This window comes from Caretta caretta, chromosome 10 (assembly GCF_965140235.1).
Source record: "Caretta caretta isolate rCarCar2 chromosome 10, rCarCar1.hap1, whole genome shotgun sequence".
In the NCBI taxonomy this organism is placed as follows: domain Eukaryota; kingdom Metazoa; phylum Chordata; order Testudines; family Cheloniidae; genus Caretta; species Caretta caretta.
Genome location: NC_134215.1, coordinates 23,512,691 through 23,538,847, shown reverse-complemented (window position 1 = coordinate 23,538,847; position 26,157 = coordinate 23,512,691). Strand labels below are relative to the sequence as shown.

Below are 26,157 nucleotides of genomic sequence, written 5' to 3'. Positions count from 1 at the left end.
TATAGCTGCAATGCCATCTCTCTCTGAAGAAAAATGGCTCTTGTAGCTTTATATTGGTTGACCATTGTTAGAACATCTGTTTCTGCATTAGTGAAATCCTTGCCCCCTTGTGAGTTTGCAAAATGCAAAATCATACAAGGACATTCATGCAGACAAGCAATAGACCATATCTGAACACCTTCTCTTAAGGCAGCATTCTAAAACTATCATATCTAGGTGATGCTCTTCTACTAACTAGTAGTCTCTTTTAATGACCTTTGGAAAGCTTTGGTAGTAAAATTCTGAACTCCACAGAAGTAGCATCATCTGCATTGGACTATCAGTTTGAATTGGCATTGGATGGCTACATTTTAACAGAAAGAATCACTAAGCTTACCTTTTTATAAACAAGCCCACACACAATACATCAGTCTACACCCAATCAGTGATAGCCAATAACAGTCCTCACCCAATAACTATCCAATAATTGTCATAATAAAATACTGTCCTAATCAAGGGATTCCTCAAATTGTTAGATTAAATCTGTAGTGAGAGTGAGTCATACCAGAAGCTTATGAATATTGATATGCTCATAGGTCAGACAGTATGCTTTGTATTTGTGTAATTGCATCTTACGATAATCTGAAAGTCCAACAATCTAGAGGGTTCAAGATGTTAAAGTTAATAAACACATTTGTTGTCAAACCCTTATACCAAGTTGTGAGGTTCAGACACTGTATCATCAGTGAGAGCTAAATCTGTTACCTGTTTAGTGTTGGTGAATGATCAGGTACATCCAGGTGAAACACACTGGCAGTCCCGGAGAATTGAGTAGATAAATCCTAATGTTTACTTGATTTCAGTGAAATATGAATGGATAACAGTACAGCAGTTGCATCAGAAGACTAGTAGCCAAAAGGCTGAAAGTCTGTCGTACTTAAGTTTGTGGCACTACCTCTGTATATAAAAATGAAACTCCTTTTCAGTATTGGGCAAACTTCTAAAGACAAGAACAATTTTTCTTTCTGATCTAGGGGATTTGGGTATATCAAGAACTCATAATTTCTAATCCTGGCTTTGCTGCTGAGTTGCATTGTGGCCTTGGGCAAATCACTCAAGCTAAAATTTTCAAAAGTGTCCACTCACTATGGGTACCTCAGTCTTTGGATGCTCGGGTTGAGACAGGAGGACCTGGTTTTCAGTACCTACAGTTTCATCAGATGTCAGTTCATGCTGCAGGTGCTCACTATGTCTGCAAATTTTGTTTTGGGTGTCAAAAGTTGGGTACCCAAAAATAACGGTCAGTTTTGAAAATGGCCTGGACTTCTGTTTCCCCATCACTAACGTGGGAATACTGAAACCCGGCCTTAAAGGGGTGTAGATTGAGCTGTTGTGTTCTGTATCTTCCTTCATCATTATTACTCCTGTAGCAAGTAGCAGCACTAAATGACTCTTGCAATGATGTGTGAGGCAAAAAGAATACACAGTGATTGCTATAATACAGACTAGCAGAAAATCTTCCTAAGCAGCTAAAAAGAACTGCCACTCACTGTGCCCTGTCCCTTGTAAAGAGCCACAAAACACTCTGTGTTTTGGGTAGAAGGAAAAATGGGAGACTGTTCGGTTTTACTAATAGTCATAAGAATGGCCATACTGGGTCAGACCAACGGTCCATCTAGCCCAGTATCCTGTCTTCCGACAATGGCCAGATGCTTCAGAGGGAATGAACAGAAAAGAGCAATTATCAAGTGATCCACCCCGTCATCCAGTCCTAGCTTCTAGCAGTCAGAGATTTAGGGACACTCAGAGCAGGGGGTTGCATCCCTGATAATCTTGGCTTATAGCCATTGTGGGATCTTTCCTCCATGGACGTATCTAATTCTTTTTGTAACTCAGTTATACTTTTGTCCTTCACAACATCCCCTGGCAATGAGTTTCGCAAGTTGATTGTGCATTGTATGAAGAAGTACTTCCTTATGTTTGTTTTAAACCTATACATTTTGTTGGGTGACCCCTGGTTCTTGTACTATGTGGAGGGGTAAAAAAATACTTTTTCTCAACACCATTCATGATTTTATAGACCTCTAACATATCCCCCCTTAGCTGTCTCTTTTCCAAGATGAACACTCCCAGTCTCTGTATTTTTTCCAACTCTAATATGTCTTTTTTGAGATGTGGCAACCAGAACTGCACACAGTATTCAAGGTGTGGACATACCATGGATTTATATAGTGGCATTGTCATATTTTCTGTCTTATCTATCCCTTTCCTAATGGTGCCTAGCATTCTGTTAGCTTTTTTGATTGCTGCTGCATGCTGAGCAGATGTTTTCAGAGAACTGTCCACAATGACACCAAGATCTTTCTTGAGTGGTAACAGCTAATTTAGATCTCATCATTTTGTATATATAGTTGGAATTGTGTTTTCCAGTGTGCATTACTTTGCATTTATCAACACTGGACAACAAAATGTCAGATGAAATTCAATCACCCAGTTTTGTGACATCCCTTTGTAGCTCTTCACTGTCAGTTTTGGACTTAACTACCTTGCGTAATTTTGTATCCTCTACAAACTTTGCTACCTTACTATTTACCCCTTCTTCAGATCATTTACTGCACTGGTCCCAGTACAGATTCTTGGGGGACCTCACTATTTACCTCTCTGCCCTGTGAAAACTGACCTTTTATTCCTACCCTTTGTTTCCTATCTATTAACCAGTTACTGATCCATGAAAGGACTTTCCGTCTTATTCTATGACTCCTTACTAGGCTTAAGAATCTTTGGTGAGGGACCTTGTCAAAGGCTTTCTGAAAGTCCAAGTATGTGATATCACCTGGATCTCTCTTGTCCACATATTTGTTGACACCCTGAAAGAACTCTGATAGCTTGGCAAGCCGTAATTTCCCTTTAGAAAATCTATGTGGACTTTTCCTCCAACATATTGTGTTAATCTATGTGACTGATAATTCTGTTCTTTACTATAGTTTTAACCAATTTCCTGGTACTGAAGTTAGGTTCCTGTAATTATCAGGAACACCTTTGGAGCCTTTTTTTTAAAAAAAGAATTGGCATTATGTTAGCTCTCCTCCAGTCATCTTGTACAGAAGCTAATTTAAATGATAGCCATTGGTAATTCTGCAATTTCATATCTGAGTTCCTTCAGAACCCTTGAGTAAATACCATCTGGTCCAGGTGATTTATTACTGTTTAATTAAAAAAAAAAAAAACGTTGCTGTTAGTTTTTGTGTCTTTTGCTAGTTGCTCTTCAAATACTTTTGTCCTGCCTAATTATATTTTTACATTTGACTTGCCAGAGTTTATGCATCTTTCTTTTTTCCTCAGTAGAATTTGACTTCCATTTTTAACGAATGTCTTTTTGTCTCTAACAGCCTCTTTTACTCTGTTTAGCGATGGTGGTATTTTTTGGTCATCTGTTTTTCCTATTTACGGTATACTTTGTGTTTGAGCCTTGATTATGATATTTGTAAAAATTGTTCAGGCAGCTTGCAGGCATTTCACTCCAAGTTCACTGTTAGACATTTTTCTTGTTTAAAAAAGCACAGATGTCAAGTGTTTAAAAAGCATAGGCCAAACAAATAGTGCTAAATATGTTTCCACATCTTCTGCAGAGACAATAGACTTCAAGTGATGATGGTGTACCACAAGGACATAGAAAAATGCTGCATAATAGAATCTGTACACTACATTTCTTGAATAGAGGGTTAAAAATATTTGTTAATTGAGAAGATCAGCTATTATGTAGTACTCTGCTGTATTCTGACTTGGGAAAGTCTCTCAAACAGCTGGAAAAGCATCTAATGTCAGCATTTGGTTTGACGGATAATATTCCCCAAGGGTAGTGATTTTCCACTGAGGTGCTCTACAGGTTTTCAGCCTCACAAAAGACAGTTGTCTCCTTAGTAAAGCTCTCTTTTTGGCAGGTCATCTTTGAATTTATTGAAGCCAGTATTTACTACTACTTAGCTTATGCGCAGCGTGCCTCGGGGGGCACGTGACCAGGATTCATCACCTGGAATTTGGTCCACCGGTTGGATCATTAGCTTCCTCGGCTTGGGCCGGGTCGGGTACTGATGGGGAGTGCGACATGAACGCTGATTTGTGCCCCCCAGTATTTACTGAAAATTGGCAATAGCTTTCAAGCATGCATTGGATCACTGACAGTCCATTTTGTTTCACAGATTGATTTTGTGCCTCTTACCAAGCATCTCTACATCCTTCTTCCATCATCCTCCTGCCGGTTTAAGTAGCACTTTTCAGTTAGGAGTCGCTTTGCTTCTCAGAAAAAGAAAAGGAGTACTTGTGGCACCTTAGAGACTAACCAATTTATTTGAGCATAAGCTTTCGTGAGCTACAGCTCACTTCATCGGATGCATACTGTGGAAACTGCAGAAGATCTTCTTCAGAAGACCTTCTCAGCTGCAATTGACCTTTAGGTGGCTCCTTTGTCAGTGAACTGAATCAACACTAATGTGAGGCACTATTGTGCCTCTCACCCTTTCCCAATCTGTCCTTACCATACTGTCCAACTTGAATTATTTCTGTTATTAAATTCCATTGTCTTGTCTTGTAGGTTTTGCAGTAGCCCAGTGTATAAACCAGCACAATCCATCACCGCTTTCATCGCCATCTCCTTCTTCCAGTGGTAGTGGGAGTACTGGACACTGTGATTCAGTTACTGCCAGCTCAACTTCCACTCCTTCTACGGCACAGAGTCCATCAGGTAAATCACTGTTTTAAGTCTTGGCATCCAGGGTGCACACTGGTTTATTTTATAAATGCTGACTGGATTAAATTGTAAGTCGTGTTTCAGACCTCTTTTACTATCCTGGGATGTTTTTGCAACACAGATTGTGAAGATCTTTTCAGCTTTCTGGACTACTTTAGTCTGTGGATACTTTACTATTGTCAGTGTTGATTTGAATGCTGGTTGAAAAATACACCTTTACGTGCTTTCTCTTTGTCTGCTAGCAGGTTGTCTGCTTTAGTTTGTTTTACCTGTAATTATAATACGGCAGATTTATAGCTCATCATCTGATCAGCTGGAGAATAATCATCTGTTCAGCTGTGAATAAGTGTGAGATTCTACACTCAGTGTAACTTTATGCAGCTGAATGGTTTTGTTCACGTACCACTTTTACAACTTTTTGTGGTTGTGCCTTTTATTTTTAAAAATAAAATGACTCACTTTTGTATATTTAAATCTGACAGTTATGTTTGTATGGTATCTATAGGGCAAACATGATATATTTCAGCACATGTATCTAGGTTGTTATATAGTAAAAGTTGGGCCATGATTAATGTGGCCTTTTGGTTAAACAGGCATTTGAGGAGACCCAAATTCATGTATTCCACTGGCGGAGAGGAAGTTGGCACGTATGCTAACTGACAATAGTAACTTGCTTTCAAAGGTTTTACACAGCAAACCACAGTGACGCCATTGTGTAAAAGTGCTTAATTTGAATATTTACAATGAGATTCCTTTTTGCAATCCCAGTTAGGACTCCCTTTTCCATTCTTCCTTTATTTGTGAAGTATTTGTAGAACATCCCATACTGGCATTTATCCTCAACATTCATTACATCAATCCTTTCATTGACATATATGAGTCAGGGAGCTGCTAAGACACAGAGCTGGGGGCAAGGCAGGAAAGTCATTCTGCAGCAGATTCTCCTTGAAATGCTTCCACTGTGCACCTGCTCCACTCTAACCAGTTTTGGTTTTGACAATTGAGGTGACTGTTTTTAAAAATAATCAAGTTGGGCAGCCATTCCCAGGCTTGAAATGTGGATAGTCACCTGCAATTCTGATTACCATTCTGAGTGGCCATTTCATTTTCTGATCATAACTTATAGGCATTCAGTTATTAGCATCCTTTGGGGAGCCTGAGACCTGTTTAAATTTATTGCAGGGGGCTGTGTTCTAAAAATGGGATTTTTGATGGTTATGACAAGCATTCCATGATCCACACTTATGAAATTCTAAACCAATTAGTAAATGCTAAAAAATGTGGTAACATCAACCTTATATCAACATTTCAGAAGTAGAATGAGTTAAGTTGCATGAATTACTATGTACTCCAGTACCACTAAAGTGGCATTAAAAAATCGTCAGCAAGTATATAACTTTGTAAAAGATAATATATTCTGTGTTTACATAGCTACTCAGTCGTGAGGTACAGACCCTGCATACTTACCCTAAGACACATCTTAAATGTTGCTTAATTTTTCAGTGTCTGATTGTCCTTAATTACCACCTGATCAGAAAGTGAAGGTCCATTCAACTATCACTCTCTAAAAAAATGGACACCAGAAAAAAGCCTAGTTTTGAGATGACTAGTTTTGACTAAAATCACTTCTCAAGCTTCTGGGTATTTATAAAATACTGTTTCGTGTTTCTATCAAAATCCAAGAGGCTCTCTGTCTGCCACAAATAAAATCTCTGGGAAAATGCATAATTCTCATACATTTAACTGACTGGACTCTACTCTGTCAAGAAGCGAAGTGAGTTAGAGTCTAAGATCCCTTCTGAAAATGCCTGCTGCCAGCCATTATCCAAGAAGCTGTAAACTCCATTATCTCTGATGATCATGACCTTTGTAGTCACCTGGGGAGTGATGCTGTCTCTAAGGTCGCTAGGATCCAAAGCACTTAGGGCTTTAAGGTCATAATCAAAACATAAACTTTACCAAGAAACAACCTAGCGATCAGTACAGATCACATAGCACAGGTGATTATTCTCCCAGCTAGAAGTGCCACTTAAGTGGGCTGCAGCATCCTACATCATCTCAAGAGTGAGTGTAACCCCGTATAGAGCAGCCTGCAGGTGAAACCCCGTGTAGAGCACCCTACGGTCATCCTAAATGGAGGTTAAGGCATTCACTTTGAAAAGTCCTCATCTGAAAGACTGAGGACATAACCACCTTGTCAGAGATGAAAATACTCTACCATTAGTCACAAAAAATCACTGCCTGTCATAATCCTTTTCCTCACCTCTATCTACAACATGTAGAGGTACATTGCAGCACCATTTTGAAATAAAACAAAATATGAAAGTCAAAGTGCTAAACTAAAACTCGTCTCTTGCTCCAAGTTTTGAAATGACCTTGTAGACATTTATCATTTTATTTAGTGTTACAGTCCTTGTTCACTGGTGATCGCTGAAATTGGATCTGTCAAAAGAGAGAGAAGTATGTGGGGACTGAGGGAATGAAGAGATGGTAGGATTTTCAAAAGCTCCAGTCTGAAATAGCCTCATATGCAAGATAGATAGGAAACATATGCTTATATAGCTGAGGAGAATGCGACCCCAAAACTCCATCTAATATCTATATGCTGTACTTGAATCTTTAGTGTGATCATGAGCCGGCATAAGTAAACGTGCAATCTGACTTTTGTCAATGGTGGCTGAGAAAAAAATGAGAACCATACATTAATTTTTGTTACACATATTACAGTAGTGCCCAGAGGCCCCGTTGTGCTGTATGCTGTACAGACAAAAAGAGAAGATCCAAAGAGCCTGCAAGTTAGGTCTTCTACCACTATCAGAAGGAATCCTTCTACAGCAAGACAAAGCATTCTTCATTCATATAGCGCTTCCTTATTTTATACTATTAAATAATGGTTTCTGGTTACACATGGTCACCCCAAACTCAAGTATCTGAATTCCTGCCTTGAGTCATATTACTTATTTCAGGCAGATGTCTTTTATTTGTGACCAGCCGTGACATCCATGAACAATTCAGTTAATCAAAAGCAGATATTTCCCTATGTAATAATATGGAAAGATTATAATGTATAGCCAATGCCATAGTTCACAATCTTCCAAAATCTATTCATTGAGTGTGCTGTTTCCAGTAAACTTTTATGTATTTAAATCCTGTAATTTAAAGTGCTCAGTCAGGTGAGGCTTTTTATTGTTGACTACAGATATCAGAGTAAGGTTTTGAAATGTTTGTTTTTCAGTTTCAAGATGGGTGAGGTAATATCTTTTAGTGGACCAACTTCTGTTGGTAAGAGAGACAAACTTTCGAGCCAAACAGCGCTCTTCTTCAGGCTGAAAAACTTGCTTCTCTAACCAACAGAAGTTGATGCAATAAAAGATATTACCTCACCCACCTCATGTCTCTAATATCCTGGGACCGACATGGTTACAACTACACTGTTTTTCAGTGTCTGCACTTTAAAATTCTGCTAAATCACTTAGATTGAGTGAGCTACCCACGCTAAACGTAACCCATGTTCTGATTAGTTCACAGGTACAGCTTTAAAATTCTACTGTTCTGCAGGAAGAAATCCTTAATTAAAAAAAAACAATAACAAAAAACAGGATCTCATTATGTTTCACTGAATAACCTTGCAAGATAGGAGGAGATTCTAAAGCTCCAGGATTCTGGGTTTAGGGTATTTTGACTCTTAATCTTCCCCTGAATAGCTTTCTGGAACAATTTTCAATGCCCTCACTTCTGGAAGTGCTGCCTCTGAAATTTGTACTCTTAAAAGCAATGCATTGATTTACCCTGAATGTAGAAACAATAGCGCCCTTCCAGGAAGTACCCCTTCTAGGAGCAGCAATTCCAGGAGAAAGATCACTGCAACTGTGTTTTCTCAGAGCTGATTCACATAGGGGTAGGTTTGCAGGATACCTGCGATCTGTTTATACTGCATCTGGCTCATCTCTGTTGCACATAGTGATCTTATTTAAGTTTCATTCCATTCCTATTTGTAAAGACTGCTATAAAATCTTTAAAATAAGGGGTTAGAAAAAATACGCTGATACACGTATAATTGTTTTTGCTGTTTTAAAAAACTAAGTTTGAAAAGCTATTGATTTTTTTTCAATAATCATTCATAAAGAGTCCACATTTTTTTTGGAATTCTGTGCACTATTGATGCTGACTCTTTTGATGGTTAATCAACATTTCAAATGTATTATACTGGGAAATTTTTATCCCATTGAATAGCTGTTAAAGGCATTTTCCAACAGGACACTTGCGTAATGTGCCCAAATTACTGAAAGTTGCGTAATAAACTAGAAATGCCACACCTGCCCAATTATAGCACTTATCCAGAATTGCAGTGTATGAAGTGAAACTTTCAGTTCAGCTTCCAAACTGTTCTCGTTGTCAGAGACAAAGATTTTAAAAAACATGGAATCTGATTGGCGTGCTCTGGAAAAGAAAACAGTGAATGGAATAGACTTCTGACATTATAATAGCATGTAAATTTGTAATAAAGTCACATTTGAAAAAAGTCTGTTTATATTGTACAACTAGTAGTCAATTAGGAACTACAAAGAACTAAAAAAGTTTTGCCTTTCACTCTAGTGAAACAAAGTGTTGCACATTGTAATTACCAATTCAATACCAAAACATTCTTTGTAGAACCTATCCCAAGAAGAAGGGGGGGCGAGGGGGAAGCACAGAAACTTTTAATATACAGTGAGTTATTTGCTACCACTTCTGCTTACATCAAACAGAACCATGGTACTTTTCCTTCACAAGGGAGGTCACTAAATGTTTTGTATATTACATGCCTATTACATATATTTCAGTCACTGGGAGAGGACAGTGGTTATTTATCTACTTTTCTGTGAATAAATTAAGCTTTTTCCAGCTCTTAATGCTACTAGACACACTGACAGCTAATGTTATATTCCAGAGACTTTTAAGGTTATAGCAACCTTTAAGTCCTCGTGTAGAAAATTGTGGGGTAAAATCAGGGGTGGGCAAACTTTTGGGCCCAAGGGCTTCATCTGGGTATGGAAATTGTATGGTGAGCCATGAATGCTCATGAAATTGGGGGTTGGAGTGTGGGAGGGGGTGAGGGCTCCAGCTGGGGGTGCGGGCTCTGGGGTGGGGCTGGGGATGAGAGGTTTGGGGTGTATGAGGGTACTCTGGGCTGGGAGGGCGGAAAGGGGTCAGGAGTGCAGTATCTAGGCGGTGCTTACCTCAAGCAGCTCCTGGAAGCAGCAGCATGTCTCCCCTCCAGCTCCTATGCGGAGGCGCAGCCAGGTGGCTCTGCGCTCTGCCCTGTCTGCAGGTGCTGCCCCTGCAGCTCCCATTGGCCACAGTTCCCGGCCAATGGGAGCTGTGGGGATGGCGCTTGGGGCAGGGGCAGAGTGCGGAGTCCCCTGGCCGCCCCTACACGTAGGACCGCAGGAGGGACATGCCGCTGCTTCCGGAAGTCACAGCACATGCGGAGCGGGGCAAGCCCATGACCCCTCTCCCTGGCGGGAGTTCAAGGACCAGATTAAAACATCTGGAGGGACAGATGTGGCCCCCAGGCTGTAGTTTGCCCACCCCTGGGTTAAATGTAACTCTTGCAATATCTCTGATTGTTCCGTAGAAGTGAAAAAGCAGAAGTTGTTGTGTACTGGAAGAAAGGAAAGTCCCGAGAGGGAAAGAGCAAACAATACAGTCCAAACAAGTCACATGCATTGCTAGCAGGTTTTTTACTTGTTATACTTGTGACCTTCCATGAAGTAACATGCCCATGTGAACAGTTGCTGTGTATAAGATGAAAACGTTCTCCTGGTAGTCATACCTTCATCATTATGCCTTTTGAGCTTAAATGTAGCCCCTTTGCTGTCAGTAACTGAAAATTGTATTATTAAATGTGCTTATGTATGTATAGTAAATGGAATAGGGATGTTTTATACTTGTGTAGAATTCATATACTAGCCTACAGTATATATTCATTGTTACACCATATTTTACTGAGTATTTTTAAAACTGTCAAGTCATAAAATGCAGCTGATCTTCCTTTTAGAAAATATTTAAGGGATGGTAACAGAACCTGGAGATATATAACCCAGCACTAAGTAATGAGTGTTTGGGATTTCAGGAGGTTTTTTCCTTCTTGTGCACCAGTTACAGCGTACTGCGCTCTTAGTTGGGGCAGAAGTTGCTTTGGAAGTGAATGGATTAAAATGGAAAGGATAGTCCTTTGTTGCTGAGTTAGAGTAATTTGCATTCTGATTTGTAGAGAATATATATTCCAAAATTCTGAGCACTGGGATCCTGTAAAAAAGCAATGCAGGCCATCTTGCTGACACCTCCTCTGTCCCTTCCATTTGTGATTCAAGTAACGTAACTGTGGTGGTGTTTCAATTCTGTTATGCTAGTAATCCTCTCTGTTAACTAGGTACAAAAATACTTTTAACTAAAGTTTCTTTTCTAGAACCCTACCTATGTGCTAAGCAGACTTTCTCTTTTCTTAACTGCTGGTTTTCACTAGATATCTCTCTAAAATACTGCCCTTGGCTTTGTTAAAATCCAAGTGCAATATTTCAGTTACATGTCTTGAAGTAGAAATATTGGATTGTCCAAAATATTATCCTTTTGAAAAAATAGCACATGCTATCCTATAATTTATTGCCAATGAGGGATCGGAATATTACTACCACACCAGCATTTCTAAAAGATTGGTTCTGTTTAATATTTTTAATGTGTCTGGCCAGATTACAGTGTAAAAGCCTACCAATCCTGCCTCCTGTGACTTCAGTGGGAGTTCAGCTGGTGTCAGAATTGCAGGATCTGGCCCTAAATACCAGAAGTAAATCTCCAGATACGTAGGTAACAAAATAACATGATTTTAATTGGTTTGTAAGGAACACTAAATACACACACACACACACTACCTTCAGAAGTATTTTCCTAACTTACAAGACTCTTGATGTGACTTAAGATACCACTTAGAATACCAGCAGTTATGAATAAGTCCCTGTCACTTATACTTGTTGATACTCTAATATTTATCCTTTGTGTCCATTCCAGTTTCCCTTCTGTTTCATTGTGAAAGCCTTTGTATGATATATCACTGTGTTTTCCTCTAGTAAGGTCTGGCAGGAAAGGACGACGGCGGGTGTTTAGTCTGTCGGAGGCTGACAGTCACGGTGGACACTGGGTTTAGGTCTTCAAGCAGCAGCTGCAACCGCAACTCGTGCAAAATCGATGCAGGCAGGTTCCTCCATAAGATTTCAAAAGGCCACAACGTTTAATAGAGCATAGCCATTATCTATTTCCATACTAACAGAATGACTATCTACTATTATATGCATGAGATATAGAACTTAAAATAGCATCCACCTGTATCCAGTTAAGAGCATCATTCATAGATCTAGCAATTGACTTCTAAAAGGTTTTAACTGGTGGCTTCTCATGTTGATTATTCTTGGTTATCTTGCTAAAAGAATTAAAACTCCTCTCCTTGCCTGGAAAAGGTATGTCAAGTCCCAGCTTTCAAACAGCCATGTCTTCTCTTGAACAGGGGCAGCTATGGTTCCAGTGGAATTCAGTAAGCAGGGGTTTCTAAATTGGCATGAATGCAGACAGCTAGCCAGTCCAGCCACAGGGTCTCTAGCCTGTAACTCAGGGGAAAGAGAGAAACTTTCAGCTAAAGACTGTCCAGGATTTGACCAGTCGTATTTTCTATTCCTACAAAAATCCTTAGAATCTAGTCAGATGTTGTTATGGAATTATTTTTTCTGGCTTTGCTTCAATCAGGCAATTTAATATTGGATATGAGAAAGTGGGAAAATTGGCCTCAGGACATTACTGAAATTTACAAAGTAGTAACTGTGTTTACTAGGATCAGATTAGTCTCTTTTTGTATTCTTTATAGTAGTGGCATGAAAATAGAAAAATATTGCCAGTTTTGTTGGATGATATATAAACAACTTCCCTTATTTTTTTTGTAGATTTATTAATACTCTTCTCACTTAGTTTCCTAGTTGTGTTTTAATTGTTTATTTTTTATCCTATTGTAGGTTTACTGCATGATTTAATTAAGAGACTTTCCTTTAGACCATTTCTGATTTTTTTTTCTTCCTCTGCTCCTTTCTGCCTCCTTTTTCCAAATTACCCCACTTAACACTTCCATTTTTGTAAAGTTAATCTAGGCATTATCCTGCAACTGCTGAGCAAATCGTGGGGGGTGCTGTGCACCCTCACTTGTCACTGAAGCTAGTGGGAGTTAAGGGCACTCAACACCTTGTGGGATCTAGCCCTTATTTTGCAAACTCTAATCAGAAATTACTTAACTGTGTACAAAAAAAGTTTACCCAATATTTTTTCAAATGTTAATTTCCCACATCAGCTGGCACACTCTGGTTCCTAGGAGTTACTGCACACCCCAGGAACTAGAGAACTAGTTAAGATAAAAAGAAACCCCTTCTCCCTTTTTGTGCAAAAGTCAAATGGAACTGCCACATTTGGGAAAACTCTGACTAATATCTTAGAGGTGGAAGTGCCAGAATAACATGGGAGGATTCTATTCTCTCAAGATACCATCTGCTTTGTTACTCTATCTCTTGCGTCTCAGTGCCTCATTGATTTGATGTAGGCTTGAGATCCAGGAGTGAGATCCTATGAGATATCTCCAAAGAAGCAGAATATTCCCTCTTTAGGGCATTTTCCACTGGGCTTGGGGCAGGAATTCCCACAGCTCTTGAGAGTATGTATTCTTGCCAAATGTCCAGCCCATGTCGTAGACTCCAGAGTTTTGGATCAGCTATAAAGAGGCGGTCAAACCTTCAGATGCTTCTTGGAACTGATTTTGTAGTTGGTGACTAATATCTTCTCTCACTGATAGAATGATACTGAAGGACAGTAGCTCAGTTAACACCTCTGGAGGCTGCCCATAAAAAACCTTTTGCATCCAGGTGATACTTTGATATCCACCATAAACTCCTTGTATAGTACACATTTTCTATGTCAATTGGTCTCCTTGCTCTGTTCCCTTGCATCCTTATTAACTTGGTTGCCTGATAACTTAAGATCATGTGATTTTTTTTCTAGCCTTTAAAATATTTTATACCTCGTAAGGAGGAGTGTTTTAAATTAGACATAGATCTTACCTTTTAAACTGATGTAAGTTACCGACATCCATTAGAGAAATCAAAAACTTTTGTCATGCTAGTACTAGTTACCCCTATGCTGACGTTCATTGTCTGCACCTACTAGGGGCTATATTTTCACTAATCCATCGTTAGCATTGGCAGGTGCCCTGCTGGGATGCAGCAAATTTGTCACCGCTACTCTTAAATAGAGCAATACAGTAAAGGAAATGAAGTTCAGGGAGCTACTAATGGGTTATGGAAAGTAGATGATGAAAGAAAAATTACAGCCATTAATAATACATATAACTTAGAGAAAAAATACAGTACAGAAGATCTCTATTTCTGTACTTTCTATTTATAAATTCTACAGCTGAAATATTTCAAGGGCAAGTTGAATTTGTTCTGCTGATATTTATGGTGCCATTTTCTAATCATTCCTCTGAGGTTGTTTTACAGTGTGTTGAATAGAAAATTGCATTTGTTGGCCCTGGATATGTCCTACAGATAAATATTTTTCAACCATTTATTTTTCCTTATATATAAAAAGTGGGAGACATTTTAGCATTCATTTAGGTATTATATAGGATTGGAACAGCACAGTGCAGTAAAATTTAAAAAAAAAACTTTGTCCTCTGTTTGCTTGTTTAAATCCATAGGATTTTAAAAAAGCATTTAGGATTATACCAAAATTTCTATGTAAGGGAAAATGGCTATAATTAAAGCAGTCAGACATAGAACTAAAATGTAACAGATTTTTGAAGAGCTGCAGTAGAAATACTTCATATTTGTGTCCATTGATAAACTACATTTACCCAAATTACTAATGTGTCTAAATAATACATTTTAGTGAGTGTTCTCACGATAGTCAAAAGCCCAGATTGAGGTAAAAAATAATGGAAATTTAAAATTTGTTTAGTCATGGACCTTATGTTTTTTTAAAACTATCATAATAAATACTGCAGACATTTAAACAACTACACTAGTAAAAACAGACTTACTGGTTGGACTTTGTTTAAATGTTAGTAATTGCCTTTGAATTCAGAGAAATAAAAATTCATGTTCAACTGTAGCTCACGAAAGCTTATGCTCAAATAAATTTGTTAGTCTCTAAGGTGCCACAAGTACTCCTTTTCTTTCTGCGGATACAGACTAACACGGCTGCTACTCTGAAACATTTTCTTAGCAATTCTTTGTCTTTCATGCAAGTCTTACATCATTTCCTCTAATATCGTTTACCACATTCTCCCCAAAGTTTTTTTTCACAGCTAATAAGAAAAATCTGCAGGGTTATTTTGCATCAGCACTGTCTTTCAAAAGGCAGTTAGTGGTGACACTTGAAAAAAAGTGAGAGTCAAGATTTTGCTACAATTTATAAATCTTGTTTTTCTTTTAAAAAAAAAAAAAAAAAAAGAAGCTGTAGCCCGCAGACTGTCAGCAAAAGTGAAATGAAGTGGTTTCTGAAGTGAAAATATACATTTGTTTGGAGTCTTGTTAGCAGAAAGATGAGAATTTTACAATGGAAGGGATAAAAACCGTGTCTCTCACCCACACCCAAACTACTCATTTTCTCTTTCTCGGGTGACCATTCTTATCTCTTCATTCCATTCTAAGCTCTTATGGTTTTTTTCTTGTGTTTTGCCTTAAGTTTATATTTTCTGTTCTTACAGGATTAACTGGAATTCATATTGAAACTGAAGTGTCTTTAAACGTCATTCTGGAGTTAAAACAAAAAAACCAAAAAAAACCAGTCCTCTTTCTTTCTACTCACTAGAATGCCTTGTAGAATTTTCTGCAGACTGCAGAATTTTCTTGTGCACTTAGACGTGCTGTCTCTGAAATGAAGAGCCATGTAAATAGTCTGGTAGCCGGTTACCTGTGTTACTCCATTTGTGTTAGTTACTGTAATCTGAAATGATGCATATTGGCCCGACCTGGGAGACTTTCTAATATAGGACAAAATTTATAAGCCAATTGGGGGTTTTTCACCTCTGAAATATCCATTGAAGCCAAATTAGCAATTTTTCCATCACTTATTTAGGATTTTTAAGAAAGAGGTGAAAAGGAATGTTATTAAAATGCTTCTTATTATGTGTAATTGTTTCTAGCCACCTTCATTTTGTTTGCTCAGTGCTGCCTCAGTGAGCAAACAAAAGTGCAAGAGGAATAAACAGTCCTGTGTATCTGCATTAATCGAACAGTTCTGTAGAATTATTCTCCTTCCTATTCTCCCATGGTTGAATTGATGTAAGTTACCATTTGTTTGTTTCACAGCTTCTTTAGAACCAAGTTGCTTCATGGGAAATGAATTCTACAGTTTTCTGTTTCCAGAGAACTTCCTGATGTGGGTTTATGTTGGTTGCTCTAATCTATGCTAAATTCTAGAAAAGCTTTTTTCACTACTCTCCTCCACTTCATCCCACCAGAAATAATAGTGATGTCACACTGTCACATTTCAAATGAATTACTTACACATAGAGTATTTAATAACTGTCAATTCAAAAAGCTTACAGCTGGGATTTCACATCTCTACTAAATATTTCCTGTATTTCATTATTTACATGATCACAGAGTACATGTGTAAACATACTGCTTCACAGATCTTTGGTTTCCTCCTGAGTTTAAGTAGTAAGTAAAGAGCTTTATACTGTTGGTGTTTGTCATGTGTATTGAGCACAACTGAAATGCTAACTGCTGCCTAATGTTTTCTTTAGTAGGTGACTCTTCAGCTCTTGAACAGCCTCCCATGACCTTTTCCAGTCAGGTGATGTTGGTTGATGAAACCTCTTCAGCTGCCTCAAAATCTGGCAAGAACTCTGTAAAGAACCCTGAAGTGGAAACAGCTAACCTATCCCCTAGCCTGATTCCTGCACAGCAGCCCACAATATCTCTAATCTCCGATGACAATACAGATGCACTGAGCGTAGAGTCACTTACACTGGTCCCACCGATTGATCCACACAGCATTCATACTTTCAGCTGCATTCCTCAGTCTTCCTTGCCATCTGAAGTTTGCAGAGTGACAGAGGGAGAGGGTTCTGATCAGAGTCAACAAGCAGACTATGATGAACAGTGAAGAAAATGCAACTGACTGCTCTGTATTTTCTTTAAGTGAGGTGATGGGGGCATTAATAAAGCCACAGAGGCCAGTTGGCTCACAAGAAAGAGGCCAATTACTCAGTAACTCAACATATGGGCAACTCTTTAAAATAAACATTATACGTTCAGCATTTTTGAAGGAAATCTCTATTGTAATATGGGAAAGTGAAGAAGCTTTGTTGGGCTACCTTGGCTTCATGATGATTTACTTCTCCAAATATGGAGAGACAGCATTTGCCAGAAAAAGGAAATATTTTAGGATATTATAGTACAGAGATGCTGTTTCCATTTGAAACAGTTTTTCTATTCTGTCAGTCTTATTCAGCTTTTAGAGGTATGGCATAAAAACAGAGTTGGCCACTTTCAGTATTGTATTCATAGGATTGTAAGCTTTAATATTGTATCCTCTGTGTAATATTTATTTCAATGTTCAACATAAATATCGAGCAAAGATTTTTTTTATTAAAATGAATTGAACCCCTGATATAAAAATCAAAGGCTTATTAATGGTTAATATAAGACGGTTTTTTGAGAAGCATGTTATGTAGTTTTTTGCATAACCAACTACAGAGGAATGTGAAGTATTTTAAGAGACTGATGTTCTACATTTTCTTAAGTGATTGCTTAAGTCTGTCTGTTCACTTCTGACAGAGGCAAATTGTGACGTCTGAGGAATGGCAAAATCCCTTCTGCAGAAGGACACTGTCTTTTCTTTAGAAACAGCCACAAGAACTTGTGCTGCATACAAGTTTCCATCTCCAGTGTAGCCAGGAAGCCACCTTACCCAGCTGATGATATCTCACTTTAGAAGGATGAAACTCAAAAGGGAATATACTGATTTTTCTATATGGAACCGGCTAATCCTGATGTTAACCAGATTAAACTTCTCAGTGAATGTGAATCTGATCTGAAGCCTATCTGACCTGTAGGTCCTGGTACATAGAAGATAGAAATTAAAGAGAAAGCATAAAACTTGGCAGAAGTTTGGCATGTTCTTTGCTGAATTGATTCATACCTTAACATGAATAGAATTTAACCACTCTCAAATAAATCTGCAATGCATTCATTTCAAGTGGTGATAAAACTAGCAGGGAATAATTATTTCTGCATAGATGATGATGTAAAGTATTTCCTGCTTCTCAAAAATTAACCTACACTTGTTTTTGCTTCTGTTTTGATTTTAGTTAGCAACAGAGCCTATTATCGGATTCTGTTCTTGTTGAAATCAGTGAGAATTTGCCATTGCATTCAATAGTAACAAAACTAGACTCCAGTCTCGTGTAGGATTAATTTGAAAAGTGTGTACCTATCTTCCATTCACCCTGCCATGGTTACACGATCGTTTGGCCCTCAGTAAGGGAATACTTGAGCAGGATGTTTTAAAGGTTGTATTTTTATATTTGACACCCCACTGACTTTCGGTCTAACTTTGTTTGCTGCTTGCTTTTTCAGGCTTGGTCCTTTGGGAAGCAACTTACCCGTAGCAAAATACACATATACTCAATGTTGGTGCTGGTGGTAGAGCCATTAAGTGTTTGTTCCTATGTGCAGAATTGACTGATTCAGATCTGTCACCCTGTCTGATTCCTGTAGACTTCAGCAGGCGTTTAACCAGTCTGAGTGTCTGATCCTGCAAATGCGATGACCCCAAACCTCACATGAAGTCTGAGAGTTAGGGGTCCTCAGCACCATTCAGGTGGTGCTTAGCAACTTGTGGAACCAAACTCAGATCAGAATTTGGCCTTCGGGTGGAATGGGAGCCCATATTTCTTTTGGACCATTCTTAGACACGGTAGTCAAAAGACCATCTCAAAAATTATTACCTGCTTATTTCAAAAATCTTTTGTGTTAGATGTGACATTTCGCTCGACCTAGATCAGAGAAAATGCCATATTACAAACCTGATTGTTCTAAATAGTATTACTTTTAAATGGAAATTTGGGGTCTTTGTTAAAAGAAACACATTTACCTAATTTAAAATTACATTCTAGTTCAATTAAGTCAACAGGCACAAAATAGGCCGGTTAGCACGCAATGCACCTTCTTACCTCTAAGCCATAATGCGCACCAAGAGATGGGACAAAGGAATTTTTTTTAATAAGCTTACAGAAAAGTAAGATTTGAAAGGAAATTGTCTTAGTCTCTGCTTCCAGGTACATTGTGGTCGCTTTAAAAGCCAACAATCTACTTGAATTGTCTGCTCGAAGCTTTAAAGGGAAGAGGAGGGTGAAAACATATATTGAAAAAGAGAAAATAGAAATAAATGACTAAATAGTTACGACGTTCAAACAATTGCTCAGACTTGTTTGTTTCTAACCTTAAAACGTATATAAGAATTGACAGTGCCTTAATGCTGCATTAAGGAGAGTTCACCATATAAAACCCCTATAGATACTGAAATGTATCTTCTGGGGAAATCTTTGCTCTGTTTACAAATATCGTGTATTGCTCATCTGCTGCCCTTCGAAAAATATCGTGCCCGTCACTTACCAGAGCAGCTCAAGAGCTAGCTCCCTTCCGCTGTAAAAGGGAGGTACAAACAAGAGAGCATTAGCTCAACAGCCACCTTTTTCGTCTTTTTTTTTTTTTTTTTTTTTTGAAACCAGAATTGATTGAATCGGTGTGTTCTCAGTATTGTCTGAACCAAATCCTCACTGTTCTCCAAACATACTGGTCAATCTTAAGGCTCAGTATTTTCAGGGGCAATTCTGTGGGGTCTGTAAAGAGGATCATTATTAAAAAATAATGTGTAGAAATGGACCAGAACATAACACTGGATTTGAACTCACTCAAACGTTGTGAGGAGATGCTATGGTCTGGGTGTGAATTTTGGGGTTTGTTCCCATCCTTGAACCATGTGTTCTCATGGTTCTTGCTGAATGCTAACTGGATAAACCCCCTCCAATTCCTTCCTGTGAGACGAGACCAGCAAAGAAGTCAGTGGTGTGCTGAATGTGACTTTGGCAGTTTCTTAGTCTATTCTTCTCACATGTATTTTATCAAATCTGTACCAAGATGCTATAGTTCACATGGGCTGTTCGATCTTGCCTCACCTTTGCTCTGCCCCCATCGCACTGATGGTTTTAGTTTTCAATGAACTGTAAGAGTAGAACCTAGATTTTCAATCTAACAGAGTAACTGCAACGTACACTTAAGTAACCTGGTATAGGAAAAATAAAGATACAAGGCCTGATTCTGATCTCCCTTTCACCGGAATAAATCAGGAATAATTCTTCCAGAATCAGTGGAGTTATGTGGGTATAAAACTGGTTTGAAGCCTCATTCACTTTCCTGAGGATTTTTAAAATTTAAATTTAGGAAATTGTATTTTTGGTTTCCTTTTTAGGATTCTGTGGATTAACCATGCTCAGTCAAAATGTTGTCATTGTGCTAATATACAAATAAAGGGCCCATAATTTGAGAGAGTAATTGCCTTGGTCCCACAGTAAGGGATGAGTCCACACACATTCTCCATGGCTAATTGGTGGTAGTTTAAAATTCAGATTGGATGAGTTATTGTACGTTTTATTAACAAACTGCTGGCTACGCAAGGAAATAGTGCATTTTGTTCCTTAAATTTGGCAGAGGGTTGTAAATACAGAATTAACTGGGTAAAGGAGTTCTTCAGCATTCCTCATGACCTTTAGTTCAAGGAGTTCTAAACTTTGTTCAGTTAAGGGCTTTGTTAACAAAAGGTGAGAGGATCTGTTCTTTCATCACCTGTATGGAATTAGTACAAGTAATTTTACATTCTGGACTGTTGTCGTTAAAGATGTGCCTGATGCCCAGACCAGAATTCCAGATCAGGGAAGAGTCAAATCTGGATCCCTTTGGTCACAATTTAGGCCCATCTGTAGTGAGCCTCATAAATCCCTTGCACATCAGTGAAAGTCGAAATAATGTTCCTGTGTGGATTTTAGTTCTAAAGTTTCATTGCTATCTTATGCGTGCAAAGTTTTAAAAGATATTGAAAGTTAAAATGGTTTAGCTATAGCAAAATGGGCAGCAGCCAGCAGGTTTTAAGTTATGATCTTTCTAATTAAGCAATAAGACATGGGTAGCTGTAATTTCTATACTGTTATGATAAGTGGCCTTGGATGATTATTTTAACCACTCTAGATATGCAATAATCACCCTGTAATTGAGTGTCATTTTTCCAATAGGAAATGGACTTTATTAGTAAAATAAGGGAAACCCATCAGGTCAAATGTATCCAGATTTCTGAAGCCAATCATAAAATTCAACAACGTATCTGTTTGCCATATGCTGTGTTTAATGTGTTCTTTTTCATCTCACCTGTTGCTGTGCCTGTATTTGCTCTTATGGGTACATAACTAAAAAATAACCTACTTAATATTCACTATGCTAATAATCACTGCTTCTCCACAAAACAACCAGTCGTCTTACTTCACTTCTGAACAAATTTTAATAAGGTGAGTGCTGTTAGCTGAAAATTTTATTGGACAGCTACTACCTGGAGAACTAAACCTATTAACTAAATGCCAAAATGAAAGGTTTGAGAAGGGAGAGGGAGGCATCATGCTGTGGTGAGAAATCTGCCTTCCACCTCCAGCTACTTGGAAGGGAGAGGCTGCTGGGCTTTTTACCGGGGTGCTGCCTTCGATCCTTTTCTTTCTGGCTACTTCATGTGATATATTTAAAACTCCCTTCCCATCCTATACTCTCCTCTGGTTGCTAGAAAGGAGTTGTCTCTTCCACACAGATGCAAAGCTCCACTACCCTGTCCACCACCACCACCACCACATTGCTGGTCACTGTACTCCCTTAACCAAGTCGTCTTTTCTGCATGGTCCTCTCAAAGAGTAGCTTCACTGCTAGCCTCTGCTGTTGTTCAGAGCTTTCCCAAGTATCAGTGGAATGAAACTGAAATTCTTGTCAGTCCTACTGCTTCCCTCAGGCTTCTGTACAACCCCAGTGAACCTGAGCAGAATTTTGTTAGTTTCACTTTGCTGCTGCGCAGAAAACCTCTGAGCATCAACAGAGGCACTGGAAAGACAGTATTGCACTGGGTCAAATTCAGAAGGTTCTCTTCACACAATAAGGGCCAGAAATGTAATGTTTTTATAATAGAGGTTTAGATTCTATACAACTATTGCTGTCTTCGGCTCCCCAAAGTTTGTTCAAGCCCTACAGATTGCTAAAATTGTATTCCTTTTACAAAATATTCTATAAGATGTTGCTCAGTACTTTTACGAGTATATTACAAATTTAACACTAAATTGCACTTGTCAAAATAATAGTACATTTTGGAGGCAGTCACCCTTTTTATTGTATTTGATTACTTGGTAATTTGCAGAATTCAGTCATCAGTAATGGGTCATCCAGTCATTACTGTGAATTAAAGTGCTACTATATTGGATTAGAAATTTCTGTAGATAACTATTCATTGTTTATTTTTTAATCATTGTAGTGACTGGGTATTTCACATACACAAGAGGTGAGTCTTTTTGATGTAATGAAATAACATAGCTTCGTGAATAGTAATATTTAATGGCATTTATTTAATTCAAATTGTTTTCTGAAGAAAATGATACAGAGCCAGAGGTAAATAAGGTACAGGTACTGTGTTCCCAGTATTAGTTTAAAATAAGCTGTCAGACATTGTGTATGATTCTCTTGGCCATTGGCTTAGTCCTTTATACCAGTGAAAATATTCTGATTTGGTTGCGTATTCCTCTCTGGTGTAAATGACTACCCCAGGGCTGAGACAGAGGAAAACCTGGCCCATGTGTTAATGTTTATTACCCGATAAGTGGATGTAAGGACTACACGTAGTTGAAAATGTTACAGTGTACATGAAGCTAATTTAAGAGGGGGCGGGAATTGCAAATGGTTTCAGTTTTGCAAACTAGAGATGATTTACCAGAGCCCTAAAAGTCTGGCTTTGCCCTGTATCAACACTAAGTAGTAATCCGTTAAACCATTGTAACTTCAGGGAGCCCAGTTGTCAGCCTCTCCACCTGCAAATATGTTTCTTTTGTTGTTTGAGCTATTGAACTTTGTTGCAAACATTTTGCTTCATTTTAAATTGCTTTGAAAGTTCAATTCTGTTTTAGGCACAAAGGGGGAAACAAACCTATTTTTTTATGTAAACGAATGTATTCAGGCATTGTGCAGTACATAATTGCTCTGAGCAGGAAGGACTGTCTTCTTATGAAATATATTTGAATAATCTTGTGTATGAGATGTACTTGATTTACAAAAAAATCCAAACACAGGGTGGATTTAATTCTGAAATGTCTTTCCTACATGCAATAAGTATAAACTATTTAACATAGATTGTATGAGACATTCAGTGTAAATGTGACAGTACATTATGTTCATTTAAATTGAAGAAAAATGTAAATAGATGTCTGGGGTAGGGGAAAAATTAGGAAATATTTGTGTACATTTCTGAAACCTTACAGACTTCTTCTACAGAAGGGTGAATTTCCTGGCAGGAATCATGTTTCACTGGGTGTTGAACACCTGGATATGCATGAATAATAGAATTTTCTTTGTAAATTGAACTTTCCAATAAAAATGGTGTTATTGAGAGCCTGTCATCTTCTGTTGCTGGGTTTGTTACGTGCAAGCACATACAGTAACCGGGCACAGCAGCACTATTACTTCACTCACAGTAGTTTGCTTTAATTAATAGGGACAAATTTGTGTGGGTTTGGTTTGGGAACCCTCCAGTTAAAAATGGAGTTAACAGGAAAGCAGCCAGCAGAGATGTTGGGAGGTAGCGGTTAAGGGATATAGAGCAACGGACAAGGAGGATGGCTGGGCCATAGTTGAAGTAGCTGTCACTAAAAGGCAGCAATCACTTTCAGTTTGAAAATGCCCTTTTTGGCTGTCGGATGTGATTTCTTCCCAGCTCCACCCCTGCGCTCCCACGGTGTGAAGTGCCAAACCTTTCAACTGAGGTTATTAGGTGCATTCCTGTTATTTAGCCACTTCATCTCTAGGGATGAATTAGTGACCACACTGTCCTTGCAAAGCATTCTTTTTCAAGCTAGGTATTCCTCCAGGAGAAGAGTCTGAGAAGAGAAGAAATTGAATTACATTGTACCATGAAATAAGCAAACTGTATAATGACTAGGTAAGAGAAAATGGCCACCAACTATGGGAAGCAGGTCGAGGACCACAAAAGAAATCAGTGAGTTTATTTAAACCTGCAACAGAATGAAATGAATTCTACATTTCATAATGGGAACTTGACTAGGTAGGTATTGTGGGTATAATTGTGAGGTGCCCCTCCCCATTTTAAGTTGCTCTTTGTGGCTTGCATCTCCTCCCCACTCCTCAAAAACACACCATTAGCAGCCTTACCCCTGCGTCAGAGCAGGCTTCTGGAGCACCTTACATCAAACTCAATACACCACCTGTATGAAGTAGGCATTATTATCCCCTTGCTCCAGAGAGGTCAAACGAGGTGCAGAAAGGTGAAATGACTTGGCCAGCAGCACAAATGTGCGTGAGATGGAACCAAGAGTCCTGACACCAGGCCCCATCTAGACCATTCTGCCTGAAAAGTGAGTTCAGTAGAATGCTGCTCAGCATTGACCTGTTTCCCTTCTTTAAGGCCTTGTTTACACACACATTGTACCACATAACTATATTGGTATCTTGACAAAGTTCCTCCTCTGCCTTGGTGGGTCCTGCGCTTATTGGCGGATTTGCTCGCCTCAGAGGTTCACGGCAGCCCTCAGTTTGGACACTTTCGTGGCTCAAATCTGCCATTCACTCAGTTAGCCTCATCACTGGCCAGCATGGGGAAAAAGAAAGAACAATCCCCGCAGTCTCTGCTGATTCACCTAATAGATCGGGGAACAGTCCAGAGACCTTCCCCTCTGGTGGAACCCACAGTCCAGGTCAGCTCCTCCAGTGTCAAGTAGGGAATTGGGGGGTGGAGGGAACCTGGGCCTGCCCTCTACTCTGGGTTCCAGCCCAGGGCCCTGTGGATTGCAGCTGTCTATAGTGACTCCTGAAACAGCTGTATGACAGCTACAGCTCCCTGGGCTACTTCCCATTGGCCTCTTCCCAACACCTTCTTTATTCTCACCATGGGACCTTCCTCCTGATGTCTGATAATGCTTGTACTTCTCAGTACTTCCAGTAGTACGCCTTCTCACTCTTAGCTTCTTGCACCTCTTGCTCCCAGCTCCTCTCACACACACCACAAATTGAAGTGAGCTCCTTTTTAAACCCAGGTGCCCTGATCAGCCTGCCTGTCTTAATTGATTCTAGCAGCTTCTTGATTGGCTGCAGGTGTTTGCCTTAATTGCTTCCAGAAAGTTCCTGATTGTTCTGGAACCTCCACTGTTACTTTACCCAGGGAAAAGGGACCTACTTAACCTGGGGCTAATATATCTGCCTTCTATTACTCTCCTGTACAGTCCTCTGGCCTGGAGGGAGAAGGAGGGAGAGGGCTGCTGCTCCTGCTGCTGGTACTGCTGCTGTTAAGCCCTGGGCTCTCCCTGCTGCTGCTACTGCTGCTCCAACTGCTCCCCTGGCTGTGCCAGACACCGCCCCCTCCTTCTCTGCTACCTGGTTGCTGGCAAGCTGCTGCAACCCCCCACCCTAGGGTGTTGCTACCGCTCCAACTACAGCCCCTGTGGGGAGGGCCTGCTGGCCTGCTCCCCAGAAGGGGGGAGTGAGGGACCCCAGTCCCAGCCGTTGCTGCTGTGGCCATCACCACCTCAGAGGGGTCCTTTCTGCCTGCCCAGACCACCACCTGGAGTTCCTGAAGCTGCTGCTGTGGAGGTTACTGCCTAGAGCTGCTGAAGCCCCGAGGAGGAGAAGAAGAGGACCATATACCAGTGGGGGAGCACCTAGAGATTTTGAGGACCACCGTGGAGGGAGCCTTTTGAACTGAGTAACTTTTCAAACAGTGCTCTTGTTGTGGGGGTTTTGACTGTGTTTGTAGGGACATAGGGGGTGTGGCGTGGAGCTGCCCCCCAATCCATCTGTGTCCCCCTCAACCCCTACCACTATTGTCTCCTCCACCTCCCCCACTGGCTGTTTACCATCTGCTGCAGCTCTTGCCTCTGGACTCAGCTGTTTGCTTGTCTTACCATGACCTATTTCCACCCTTTGGGCCAGAAGCAGCAGCCAGCCTAAACAGACTTTGTGCAAGCGCATGTGAGTGCACATGCCCCCCCCCCCTGGACTGCCCACCCCACAGCTTTGCCCTTTGCTACCTGCCCCATTTGCTCCTTG

At 39.6% G+C, this 26,157-nt stretch overlaps 1 protein-coding gene across 7 annotated transcripts in view; it reads left to right on the top strand.

Annotated features, from left to right (window-relative positions):
- CLEC16A (C-type lectin domain containing 16A) overlaps positions 1–23,490 on the top strand; it is a 191,175-nt gene extending 167,685 nt beyond the window's left edge. For 2 of the 7 annotated variants that reach the window (XM_075132775.1, XM_048865586.2), the window contains exons 22-24: positions 4,571–4,720; positions 11,837–11,956; positions 16,548–23,490. In XM_075132775.1, the coding sequence (XP_074988876.1) occupies positions 4,571–4,720; positions 11,837–11,956; positions 16,548–16,909 (632 nt within the window). In that variant the 3' untranslated portion in view covers positions 16,910–23,490. Of the gene's footprint in view, positions 1–4,570; positions 4,721–10,343; positions 11,795–11,832; positions 11,957–16,547 lie in introns of those variants that run through there. The other 5 variants (XM_075132774.1, XM_048865583.2, XM_048865584.2 and 2 more) reach the window with 5 other exon arrangements.
- Positions 23,491–26,157: the final 2,667 nt, after the last annotated feature.